At 43.2% G+C, this 12,709-nt stretch overlaps 1 protein-coding gene across 2 annotated transcripts in view; it reads left to right on the plus strand.

Annotated features, from left to right (window-relative positions):
* The first annotated feature begins 1,277 nt into the window (after window positions 1-1,277).
* PARM1 (prostate androgen-regulated mucin-like protein 1) overlaps window positions 1,278-12,709 on the plus strand; it is a 105,641-nt gene continuing 94,209 nt past the window's right edge. For both annotated transcript variants that reach the window (XM_008582195.1, XM_008582196.1), the window contains exon 1: window positions 1,278-1,567. In XM_008582195.1, the coding sequence (XP_008580417.1) occupies window positions 1,525-1,567 (43 nt within the window). In that variant the 5' untranslated portion in view covers window positions 1,278-1,524. The remainder of the gene's footprint in view (window positions 1,568-12,709) is intronic.

Genomic DNA, 12,709 nt, shown 5'->3' on the forward strand with positions numbered 1-12,709 from the left:
CCATGTTTAATCTGGCTGTGGAAGTGTGAGCAAGATCTACAATTGGTAATGGTGGAGTGAGGCACAGGAATCGATCTTGCCACAGATAAGGTGATAAGGCCTGTGCAGTGAGAAGAGACCACAAGAAAGAAGTCACAGAAAAAAGAAAGCTGTTCTCCAGAGCTAAAAATGGTTATCAAGCAAATCAGTTCTTTAGGAAGGTTCATTAGTTTTTGCAGCTCCCCAGCTCTAGTGACTAAGGGACCACCAGACTCATTATAACAGGTATTGAAAGGGAATCTGAATCAGGTTTGGTTGAGGTGTCAGAACTAAGCATGTAAGGGGAGAGGGGATGGAATTTAGCGAAAGGTCTGTTTTGATCTGTGGGCTTTGAGAAGCTTTAGGCTTTGGAGAGGGAGTAAGAGTACAGAGGATGAGTCGGGGTGCCTGGACAAGCATCTTATTACCATTTGCTACTTGTGTGACCTTGGGCAAGTATTTAAACCTCCCTGTACTTCCATTTCCTCCCCCTGAAAAGTCAGGATAGAATAGTGCCCACCTCGAAAAACTGTTGTGAGAACTAAATGACTTGGTTAATACTTGTACCACAGGCTGTCCAGTGCCTAGGACACAGCAATTGCTCAGGAAATGTCAGCCTTCGTTCTTGTGGATCTGGTGCACAAACTATTCTTACCAGCTATGCAACCACATTACTTTTTTTCTCTGTGCCTTCGTTTTTTCATCTGTAAAATGTAATTCTTATGTCATAGGGTTGTTAGAAGGAGTCTCGATACACCTAGTAGGGTGCCTGGCTCAGTACATCCCACGATCAATGTTACTGGATATTAATACTATTTCTTCTGGTAAGAAACTGAATAGGGCAGCAGACATCCTGGCTCCGGCACCGGAAGGGCAGTGGGGTTGAATGTGGGTTTGGGTTTAAGAAATGAAGGAAAAGGTCCTCGTATTTGGAAAGAAAATGTGCTGGATCTCCGAAATGACGCCTAAAAAAGCTGTAAGCTCACGTAAGAAAAGCTGAGATAGATTCCTGAGGGGCAGGGATCTGCTCACACTTTGCATCCCTAGTTCACAGCGCAATACCAGGTGCTCTAAACATTTGCTTGAACCCAGTCAAAGCTCGGGTCTCGCGTCCTCACTGTCCAGCAGAGGCCGCTCTGGGCCGGGGCTCCGGGGACCCGAGAGCTGGGAGAAAGAAGGCCGGTGGGTGGCCCTGTCATCGCCGTGGCGCCCAGTGGGAGGGGTTTGGCGGCGGCGGTGGAGGCGGCCCCGACTCGGGCAGCTGGAATGGAGCAGAAGCGGACCGGGCTCCGGAGGGCACGCAGCTGACGGAGCCGCGCCGCGTTCGCCTCGCCTCGCCGCCTGCCACCGGAGCCTCCGGGGCCGAGCGTGCCCAGCCGTGCGCGCCTCCCGGTGCCACCGCAGCCCGCCAGGCAGAGGAGGAGCCGCCTGCGTCCGGTGCGCTCGGTCAGTCCCAGCAAACTCCCTGCCGCCAGCTCCGGGCTCGGCACCAGGCACCAGGGTACCATGGTCTGCAAGACTCTCTTCGCTCTTTGCATCTTCACGGCAGGTACTTGGCTCCGTCCTCCGCGAGCGGCCGGGCGCGGTGTGGGCCCCAAGGGCCCGCGCTGGGGCCGGGCTGAAGCTGGGAGACTGGGAAGTAAGGTGCCGCGCGCAGGTGGCCCGAGCGGTGCGAGCCTCGGGGGTGCGCACGGGGGTGCGCGCGCTTAGATTTGGGCTGATGTGCGCCTTTGGAGGTCGTGAGCCGCGCTGGAGGAAGGGGATGTCGGGGTCCTTCCTGCCGCAACCCGCGCCGGGACAAACTCCGGCTTTGTGGAACAGGTGGCTGGCTGCGCGGCGCGTTCGAACACCGGGTGGGCGACACCGACTGCTCCTCGAGGCTTCTTGTTCTTCGCCAGGGTCTCGGGACGCACCCTTCCAGAATCCGGGACCAGACTTCTTGCCGCGGTTCGACCCGGGGTTGGGATGAAAACGTCGGCGGAGTCGGGGGTAGCTGTATCTGGGAAGCCTTCAGCAGTGGCTGCGCGCCTGGTGGGGCTGGTTTGCGTTCCCTAGACTTGAAGGTCTCTGATCTCCAGAGTCCCTTCCTACTTATGCTGGGGGATGAAACGGCACAGTCCCTTGGGCAGTGGCCCCGGCCGGGATCAAGCTCGCGATCACCTCTGGGGGGTTACAGATCTACGCGGTGGCCCAGAGTCTCCCCAAAAATGCACTGTCTGGAAGGAACTAGTAACTTGGCTAAAACTAGCATCCCCTCAGTCCACCTACTCCTCCCCGCCACACACACCTCACACACACTGCCTCGGGACAGCTTCCCCCCTCGCGCCTCCCGGGTCTTGGGACCACCAACGGCGGCGACCCTGGCAGGGGGTGCTAGGGGGAAAAGAGCCTGACGACAGAGCTCGTCTTGGTGGGGGCCGGGGAGAGATTCAGAACACTCTGAGTCTGGAGTTGGGTACCTAATTTTTCCGGAAAATGCAGCCCAACAAGCACAACTGATTGTGGATGAGGTACCGGTGGAAAAAAGTAGCCCGAGTGCGTGGCCACTGGCATGGTTAGTCAAAAATGATCCAGAGCCACATAGTACAAGCCCACTCGACTCCCTGAGTTCCTGGGGTTCCTGTAATTGTGGACCCGAGTCATTTCAATCCCTTGAAAAGAAGCTAGAGGTTTCTTGGCAGCTCACAAAAGATAATGCAGTTTTAAGGAAAAGTTTCCCAATTTGAGGCTACAGCGTGGTATTTTCTGTACTTGCTGAACGTCTGAGAAAACACCCTTTTCGCTCCGATGTCTGTATGGTTTGGAGATGCGTCCGCAGATGGTTCCCGAAGACCCTAAGGTAGCTTTGGTTGCGCAGCCTCGGACCAGGCTGAGAGAGCTTGGATCAGGCAGGTGTAATTGACATACCCAGCTCCGGGATTGCCATGCGTGGTGATTCCTGTAATCCTTGAAGCAAGAGGTGTTGTAAAAATGACATGGAAGGTTCCTCTACTTTCTGCTCGCTAAAAATATCTCTTCTTGAGGCTCAGAAAACCTTGAGAGAGCCCGCAGAGCCAGCAGATAGGTTTGTTTGCTTCCCTCGCCCCTCCCCCACCCGCCCCCAGTGGCTTGCCTTTCTTTCTTTTTTTTTTTTTGGAACAGCTCTGGCAGTTGGCAAAACCGGGATTAACCCTAGCAAGCACTGTATTGTAGCATTTTTTTCCAAAAGAGCTCGAGATTTTTTTTTTTTTTTTAATCAGTCTTACAGTTTAGACTCGCTGTTCCAGGGAAAGGAATATTGCCCTTGTCCAAACCAAAGTGAGGAGGCTGGTGGGTCAGGGACCTGATGAGTAGCCCCCTACCTATCTACCCTATGCTCCTTTTCCCCAAGCATGTGCGTTGGGATCAGAGCCAAGATGATCACAGCATTCAGTTCTGGGGCTCCCGAACCAAGGAAGACATACTGCCTCTTTCCCCTAATTATGTTTCTATTTGCATATCCTAAACAGTGATGAAGCAAATGGAAGCTTCATCCTTCCCTCTGAAGTAATCTCTTTAGGAGTCAGATTATTGTTAGAGCTACTTGCAATAAAATGTCAGAAGAATGATATAAAAATTGGTATAAATACTTCTTGAGACTCTGCACTCCAATGTAGGGTGTTTTCAGAATCTAAAGTATTTTTCTAGAAAAATAAATGTGTTCCTAAAGGAGAAAGGGGCAAGAGTTCTTGAAATGAAAGTGGCACACATGTTTTCAGAGCTCATCCTGGAGCTCCCTTGGCAAAGCTCTAGTTAGTTTCACCAGAGGGTTGGTTGCTTCTTTTTTTTTTCTTCTCTTCTTTTGTACTCCAGCTTTAGAGGCCTTCAGAAAAATGTTTGTAAAACCTTTAGAGTGGTATTTTCTTTTGAGCTAGGAATGGGGTTGGGCAGGGAACATTTTTAGCTTAACAAATCCTATCAATATATAAGTAGCATTCCCTCTAGCATGTTTAATGGGCACTTGCAAATAGATGTGCATTGTCGACAATCCAGCAAGGGTAGATTTCTACATTTATTCACTTGTACATTAAAAAGGAGGAAGAGAGAAACCTTGGATAGTCTTCATTTCTCTCAGGGTTGATTGTGGCAAGAAACTAGTGTGGCTATTTTACAAATCATTTTCAAATACATTTTATGCCAGTACAGGGCATATAGGAGTACTGCCTTCAAATTAAGATACAAGCCAGACCTCCAAGGTTTGGCACCAGAACCAAGAAGGAAGGGAGGATGGCAGGTCACTGGGCACCTTCCACCTTTATCTCTCTCCTACTCCCCTCTGAGTTCTCTTCATTCATCCCCACCACCATGATTGCTGCTTTCTGGCATTTGATGGCCCAATTTATTTAAAAACTCACTCATTGAGATATCTGAGATATACTGGAAATTTCAAAAGACCTTTTCCAAACATTCAAGGAGGACGAAAGAGAAAGACACATAGGTTAGAGAGGCACAAACCCCATGACCCTACTTCTGCCCTGAGTCTTCCCTGTCCATCCCTGGTCTCCCCTCAGGAAGAATACATTCCATTCCATTACCAGGCACTCTGTGCAGACTTATTGGTCACTTGGTGATCAAGACCAGAAGACCTGGGTTTCCAGTCTGCCACCAGTTAGGGATCCTACTTGTTCTGAGTCTGTCAGATACCTCTTCTCCAGGTACCTAACATCTAGAATGTCCTTATACTTGAAGGAAGACCCCACCCTATACATTTATGGGTTTGTACCTACTATAGGTCCTGATATGTGTCAGCTCAGTAGCCATATCCCAGATATATTAAAATAAACCAAAAATGCACACACATTTACAGGAACAACAATGTTGCCTATGGTTTGTTGTGGGGGGTGGTAAAGAGTTGCTTGCATTCCGTTGGCCTGAAATCTCTAGTTACCTCCTTCATATGAAACCTCATCTGAGAAGGTGGACACTCTTCATTGTTATCTGATGCATTTACAGAGACAGTGTTACAAAATGGTAAGTGCAAGGATTCTGCAGGTTGATTGCCTAAGTACAAATTTAAGCTTTACTACTTACTAATTGTGTGATTTAGAGCAAGTACCTTAACCAGTCTGAGTTTTCTTATCCACAAAATTGGGGGAGTATAACCTCATAACATTGTTAAAAGTATTAAATGACTGAATATACCAACAGGTATACCATGCCAGGGACATAGTAAATGCTCAATAAGTGTTAGTATTTGTTGCTATTTCCTTATTAATAAAGTTTAATATATTCTACACTGATTAAGTCATCCTCTCCAAAAGCAGAGTTTATATGTTTGCACTCAGACTATGTAAATCAAAGTTCTCAACTAATATTCCAGTGCAGCACCAGCTGTTCCAGTAAACCCAATGTGCAAATTAAGAAAATATTCAGCTGAGCCTACTAAATGCCTAATTTGAAAAGGTTAATAATGTGCCAATTCAGATTTAGCACTGTAGTCCAAAAAATGCCAAGTAACAAAAAGAAGTCTCACCAAGGACTTTACTTCTTCCACAGAGACTTTTGCAGACTGGTGTGTTTCAAAAGCTCAAGTCAGCTAAACCTTTAAGGTCAGTTCCCAGAGTCACAAATTACAGATAATTCAGATTAAACAATTTAGGAAAAGACAGGTCATTTTGTCTGAATGCTCCAGAATGGCTCTTTTCAGAACCCAGAATCATCTCAATAATTGCCAGATCTCTAATTTAACTTCAACATTTCGGTCTGGTCTAATTGCGCTGCGTTTTTATGAGGAAAATATTGACCAAGTGTTTATACTGTTTTATTTAAGCAGAATTTCTTAAGCAATAATTTCCCCTTGGGGGTTATCGCACTCACTGAAACAGTCGAGAGTGACATTTTTAAAATGTTTTCAAAAGGGATTGGCTGTCTTAACATCAAAATGAAAGGAATCCTGCAATAGCAGTTACAGCAATTTGCTTCCTTTTGGAAGTATCTGTCACTGAAATTGGACATGTTAGTTTACAAATCGTATTTCCCTTGCTCATAAAATATCAAATGAAACAGTTGCTTGGAAAAATTGTTTCATGTAGAAGACAATGACAGCTCTAAGAAGAGGTGGGCAGGTAGTGTCTGCTTTATCCAATGATTGCTTTTTACTCGGAAACACAAGGCTAATAGGTTACCATTCAGTTAATGTGCAAGCAGGGTGACTATAAAATAAGACTGGTTTTTATATGTAGTTCATTACATTTTTCTAGTTATAGCTTAAATTATCTAAATAAAGGGGATAGATGTAACATCAGATTTTCTTTTCTTTTCTTTTCTTTTTTTTCTTTTTTAAATGACTGGTAAGTGGATCTTAACCCTTGACTTGGTGTTGTCAGCACCACGCTCTCGCAAGTGAGCTAACCGGCCATCCCTATATAGGGATCCGAACCCGTGGCCCTTGGTGTTGTCAGCACCATACTCTCCCAAGTGAGCCACAGGCAGGCCCTAACATCAGATTTTCTGATATGTAAATCTTTAAATGTTCATCGTAATCCTTTACACCAGCATAGCCCATTTCTTTTACCTATTTTAACATTGTTTATAAACCTTGAGACTGTTGCTATTTTAGGAGTAATAGAAATCATTAAAATGAAATAGACAAATACAGAATTCTTTCCATCTGTGCTTTCATTAGTGCAGGGTGACATAATGTCAGTTGAAAATACATTTTCTTAATTTTCCTTTGGCTAGTTTTGCCAGATTTAGCAAATAAAAATACACTACAGGTTGCTCAAATTTGAATTTCTAATAAACAGTGAATTCTAAGTATGTCCCATACAATATTTGGGACATATTTAGACCAAATAATTCTTCGTTGTTTAACTTAAATTCATATTGAACTGGTTGCCCTGTATTTTATCTGGCGTCATACCTTTGACCTTTCATCTGCAGTTCATCTATGCAATGGGTTTTACATAGAATTTGCTTTATTTTGAACCCTGCCCCATGTGGCTTTAGTTGCCCTGAACCATTTTATTAAAAATAATCTGTTTATGGGAAGACATGGACATTTAGAGCAGCTCTCTCAGTTAGCAACTCATGGTTAGGATTTGGAGGAAGCTCGCTAGTGAAATATTTTGAATTTGATTGCATATCCATTAACTGTGCATTGTGGTGTGTTTCTGAACAATAGGTGGGATTTCTGTAGCCTCCCTGAGCTATATTAACTAACCCCTTTTGACCCTTTCTTTTTTAAAACATCAGTATATTTTTAATGGTAGCAGTGTTCTTGCATAGGAGCTGGAACTAGAAGCCTTCTAGAATCTAGGTGGCAGCTGATTAAAAAAGAAAGTTGTGATTAAAACTGAAAGCTTTGGATTTTAGTGATCTCTTTTGTGCCAGGATCTTAAAGACACCTTGCGAATATTAATTGGAAAAGGTTTACATAATTCCTGCCAGGAAAGTCTGTTGGTATCACTTGAAAGCTGTGGCTATATAGAGCCTGAAGCAACATATTAGAATTTTAAAGCAGAAGTTAAAAAAAAAAAAAAAAACTTTTAAGCATTTGGAAGATAGTGAAAATTTGCACCTTTCATACCTAAGGCAAAATCTGTGAAGAGCTGTTAAGTGGGAAAAAAAATTGTGGAAAATTACCAGGCGTGATATTTAGAAAACATGTCCATTCAATACAAAATAAGGTGAGCTGGTGGAATGCAACTTTGATGATAATATTCTCCACTTACATGCCAAATTCTGACACCTGACTTTCTTTCCTGTAAGCAGGGAAATAAGGACAGGGGAACTTCAGTGCAGGTGTTGAACATGAAAGGAATTAGATGAGAGAGAGTTTTGTGTATTTGTGGGGTTTTTGTCCATGATTATGAACTTAGAGCTACCATTCAGACTTCCCACTGATTAGAACACATTATATTTCCTTATATGGGGTTATATAAGGAAATATCACACTCTTACATTGTCATATTCATACCAGCTTTGTGTGGTCCAGAAGCATAACCTCATTACTAACAGTTTATTCACTCACTGTTGTATCTATGATGGATAGTTAATGGTACTGTCTGCCCCTTATGAAATATTATCGGTTTTGTTGGAAAAGCATTTGTGATCTGTTTTAGTCCATTCAGGCTGCTATAACAAAATGCCATAATCTGGGTGGCTTATAAAGAATAAGCATTTATTTCTCACAGTTCTGGAGGCTGGGAAGTCCAAGATCAAGGCACTTGCAGATTTAGTGTCCGATGAAGGCCCACTTTCTGATTCATAGATGGAGCCTTTTCACTGTGTTGTCACATGATGGAAGAGGCAAGGCAGCTCTCTGGGGCCTCTTTTATAAGGGCACCAATCCCATTCATGAGAGGTCCACCCTCTTGATCTAATCACCTCCTAGAGGCCCCACCTTCTAGTACCTTAGGGGTGAGGATTTCTACATATGAATTTTGGGGGGACTCAATCATTCAGGCTATAGAATAATTCACAGATAGACAGCAAACACGTACTGTTTTACTGGGGTTGAACATTTATTTGACTGTTAAACACTCCACTCTATATGACTCTTGCTTTGTACCATAATTTAGATTCTTCAGGAAGAACAGTAGCAATTATTGTAAGAATAAAAGGATACCCATTTGCTGTGTAAAAGTTACAATACACTGTCTGTGTGTGTTTAGAGAATCATTTATGACCCCAGTCATTCTACTGAATTAATGTAATGTGTTGTATTAAGAGAGGATGTTAGTATATCTCAAAATTATGACATGACGGGGCCTTGCTGCCACTTGTTCATCAGAGGGTCCTAAAGAAATCCGGTGGACTGGACACATCTTTCTCAGCCTGGGAAAGAGGCAAGTTATTGGTGGATCACACAGTCTGCCAGTCAGTCATGGGAATCCTCGCTGTTGATGGACTCTGCTGCATGAGAGGCAGCATCGAGACGTATTCTGTCATGTTCTACTAAGGGGGAGCCCTGGATGTTTTGTCTTAAAAATTTCAATCTTGATGGAGATGACATTCAAGAGGAGAGCCCTGAAATTCTACTTTTTGGAGAGCTGTTCAAACAGGTCTAAGCAGGAGAAAGGATTATCAATTTTTGAGGGTAAATGATCATTCATTATTTACATTATAGGACATGTTGGTGGGGAGGAAAGTGTGATATCAAATTACATGTGAAAACTGGATAAGAAATGGACAATAGGATGAGTCAGTGAATATTTCAGAATTTCTGCACAGGCTACATAGGAGAGGCTAGGGGCACAGTGTTGCATGAGACTGAGAAAATATCAGATGGATGAATGAGTGGCAGATGAGAATTAAATTACTTGCGAATAATTTTAAAGGCCCAAATCACCTCTTGATCCTACTGCTGGGAATGAAAAATGTATCAAGTTTAATTTTTAGAGAGGATAGGGATGCTTCCTCAAATTTATATGAATATAAAGCCTATTTTAGTACACCTTTTTAGTTCTGTGAAAGGTTGCAAGTTGAACTTTTCAGATGAAACAGGATGGTGGTCCCTATGGCAGATAATTAAGGTACTCCCAGCATTGTAAAAGGGGATGAAGAAAAAGAAAATGCCCTGAAATGCCAAGATGAATTCAGCTGCATGGCTTAGATCAATTCAAGAGGGTCGAGTGAGTGGCCTGTGGTTGCTTACTTCCAGGCAGCCTTTCTAGAACTGAATTTTAAAAATAGTTCATGATGAGCGACTCTTCTTTAAATGCTTATAAGCAGATAAACACAGCCCTGATATTTATCGGGTAAGAATGTGATTTGGGTCATTTTATGAGAAGCAACACAGGACTTTGGAGTAAGACAGATTAGCATGAAATGCCAACTCTGGAAGCTCAGTTTCCTCCCTCATAGGGTTATAATAATATACATAGAATGCCATGGGTCTAAACATTCAACCAATGTCTACTAAGCCTGTACACCGAGAGACAAGATTTATTTTATTTTACTTTATTTGTCTGCCTCTCATGATTAGATTGTAAGGTGCATGAGAGCTCAAATTTTAGGTGTTTCATTTGCTGCTATGTCCCCAACATGGTGGAACACAGTGGGACAGATATTGGGTGCTTAATAAACATTCATTCAATTAATTTTTAATTGAGCATCTACACGTGCTGAACACTCTTGGAAGCTCTGAGGATACAATAATGAACAACATAGACAAAAGCGTATCCTCGGGGAATGAACCTTCTTTGAGGATGACGAAGTTTGACTCAGTCAAAAGAAAACAGTAGTTGAATATCTCATGGTCGTCTCAAACTCAACATGTCCAGAACTGAGCTTCTAGACTTCCTTCCTCAGAGGCTCCAGCTGAAGTCTTCCCCATCTCAACGAATGGCAATTCCAACTTCCTAGGTGTTCAGACTGCAAACCATGAGTCATCCTTGAGTCTTTTCTTTTTCTCAGCCCCCCTCCTTCAATCCTTCAAGAAAATCTCTCTGCTCTGCCTTTATTATATATGGAGAATCTAGCCACTTTCGCCACCTCCATTGCTCTCATTCTCGTTTGTGCCACTGTCATCTTCCTGCTGGAATACTGCAGTGGCCTCTCTCAGATCTGCCAGCTTTCATCCTTTTTCTCCTAGGGTCTGTCTGCTACATAGCAACAGTTAACCCATTGGGAACGTGTCAGAGGATGTCACCGCTCTGTTCAGAGCTCTGTTATGGCTTCTCCCGGCATTCAGAGTAAAAGCCCAAGACCTTAAAGTGACCGTCTAGACTTGAATGAGCTGATGCCTCATTTGTTCTTGAACCTGATCTTCTACCCTCTTCTTCGCTCTCTCTACAAGCAGCCGTGCTGGGTGCCTTATAGCATGCCAGGGCTGGTTCCTCTGTCTGGAACATATTTTCTCCAGATATCCATAAGGTTAATTCCATAAACTCCTTAAAACCCTTGCTCAAGTATTAGCTTCTCAGTGAGACTTGCCCTGACCAACGTCTGAAAATTAAGTCTGCTCCACCTGCCAGCACTGTACACCCAGTGCCCCTTGCCTGACTTTTGCCTCTACTTTTTCTTTGATATCTATCTCCCTCCATCTCTTCCCCTTCCCCCTCACTGAGGCACAGCTCCAAGAGGACAGGGACTTTGTCTGTCTTGTTTTGCTGTGGTATCCCGCAATGCTAGAATACTGTGTGTCATATACGGGGTACTCAAAGTCTATTTATTGAATTGGGTGATTAAAATACATTTTTGACGGCTGGCAAAATGAAGACAATTCAAATTTTGCCTTATATCACCTACCAAAAATGAGACATTGGCAATCTTGCTTACTATCAAGTGCTATGTCTGGTGTCTCCAAGCAGTTTTTCTCGTTATTTATTTATTTTTTTTTTAAATGAGTCAGGACTTTAGTCTTCATTGAGTATTACCATATTACATAAGCCAAACTTTAAAACTCAGCTATTGTTGATCTATGCACATACAAAATTTTTCTTAAATGTAATCCCCCCCCCCCCTTTTTTTATGTGGACATCATTTTTAAATTGCTGAAACTCTTAAACTCTCTGGCCAATTAAGAATATGTCACCTTTGAGCTCAACTAGGGATGATAAAGATATCTCCACTATTTGAACATTTTCGAGAATTTTCTGATTAACTAAAAATAGTCTGGTGATGAAAAGTGATTTGAGTCTAAGGGAAGCACAATTGGCAATTACCCAGTAAATCTGAGAAAGTCAGGTAAATTCAAATGCTGAGTGTTGAAGGTGGAAGTTATCACTATATAAGCTCAAGATCAGATTGGGAGTTTTCTTGGCCTTAGAGACCCTGTTTTCTACCTTCCTTTGTGATTCTGAAATCTGAATGGTGTTTTGCCTAAGCAATGCATAGAAGTGATGGTGAAACCTTGACTCAAATAAAATCTGCATCCTGGATTTGGGTGAGGGATTGCATTTGTTATCTACCTTGCAGGGCTGACACCCTTTGACGTGGCTGGTATTCAAGTTGCCCAGGTAGGCAGATCCCCCGCTTTACCGTGCAGCAGATACTCATGGTGCTTTCTGGATTACTCAACATAGGAATGTTTAATTATTTAGTAGCTGCCAAAAAGAGCATGAGCTTAAAAAATAACAACATACTTGTCTTGAAGCCTTAGGGTTAATGATAAAATTTAAGATTATATCCACTTGAAGAGCAGCAAACCAAAGAAGGGGAAAGGTGACACTTTATATTAGAAACATTTGCCTCGCTTGTTCCATGAGGTCCATGTGTCCATTCTTGAGGAGGGCAGGCTCTCGGCCATCTTGAAGTTCAGCCTCCTTGGCTGTAAACAGGTGTGGGCAAAGGAGAGGAGCCCTGTTCTTGTACTGGAAGCCCAACAGGGAGCTGTGTCTGGTGTTTCAGACATGGCACTGGAGGACACGTGACCATTCCTCCAGCTTTCCTTCCATGGAAGATGCCATGTTCCCTGAGTGAAATGAAAAGCAGGGCCCAATTTCTCGCTGGAAGGAAAAAGAACACACATAACAAGAGAAGGCTTGTGATGCTCAAAATCTCATATGCGAGTGTGGCCACTGGAAGAGTGAAAATAACTACATCATGGGGAATAGAGTTTCAGTTTGGAAGGTTACCAGAAAGAGGAGAAATGTGGGTTTGGAGATTCAGAAGTTTACAGCCAAGATTTTGGTAAAAAAATAAAATAAAATAAAAGTCAGTAAGTGACAGCTGTTTCTTTTTTTACAACAATTTTTAAAAGCTGCACTCAAGTACTGGCTTTTTATTA

Source organism: Galeopterus variegatus, unplaced genomic scaffold (assembly GCF_000696425.1).
Source record: "Galeopterus variegatus unplaced genomic scaffold, G_variegatus-3.0.2 Scaffold2535, whole genome shotgun sequence".
In the NCBI taxonomy this organism is placed as follows: Eukaryota; Metazoa; Chordata; class Mammalia; order Dermoptera; family Cynocephalidae; genus Galeopterus; species Galeopterus variegatus.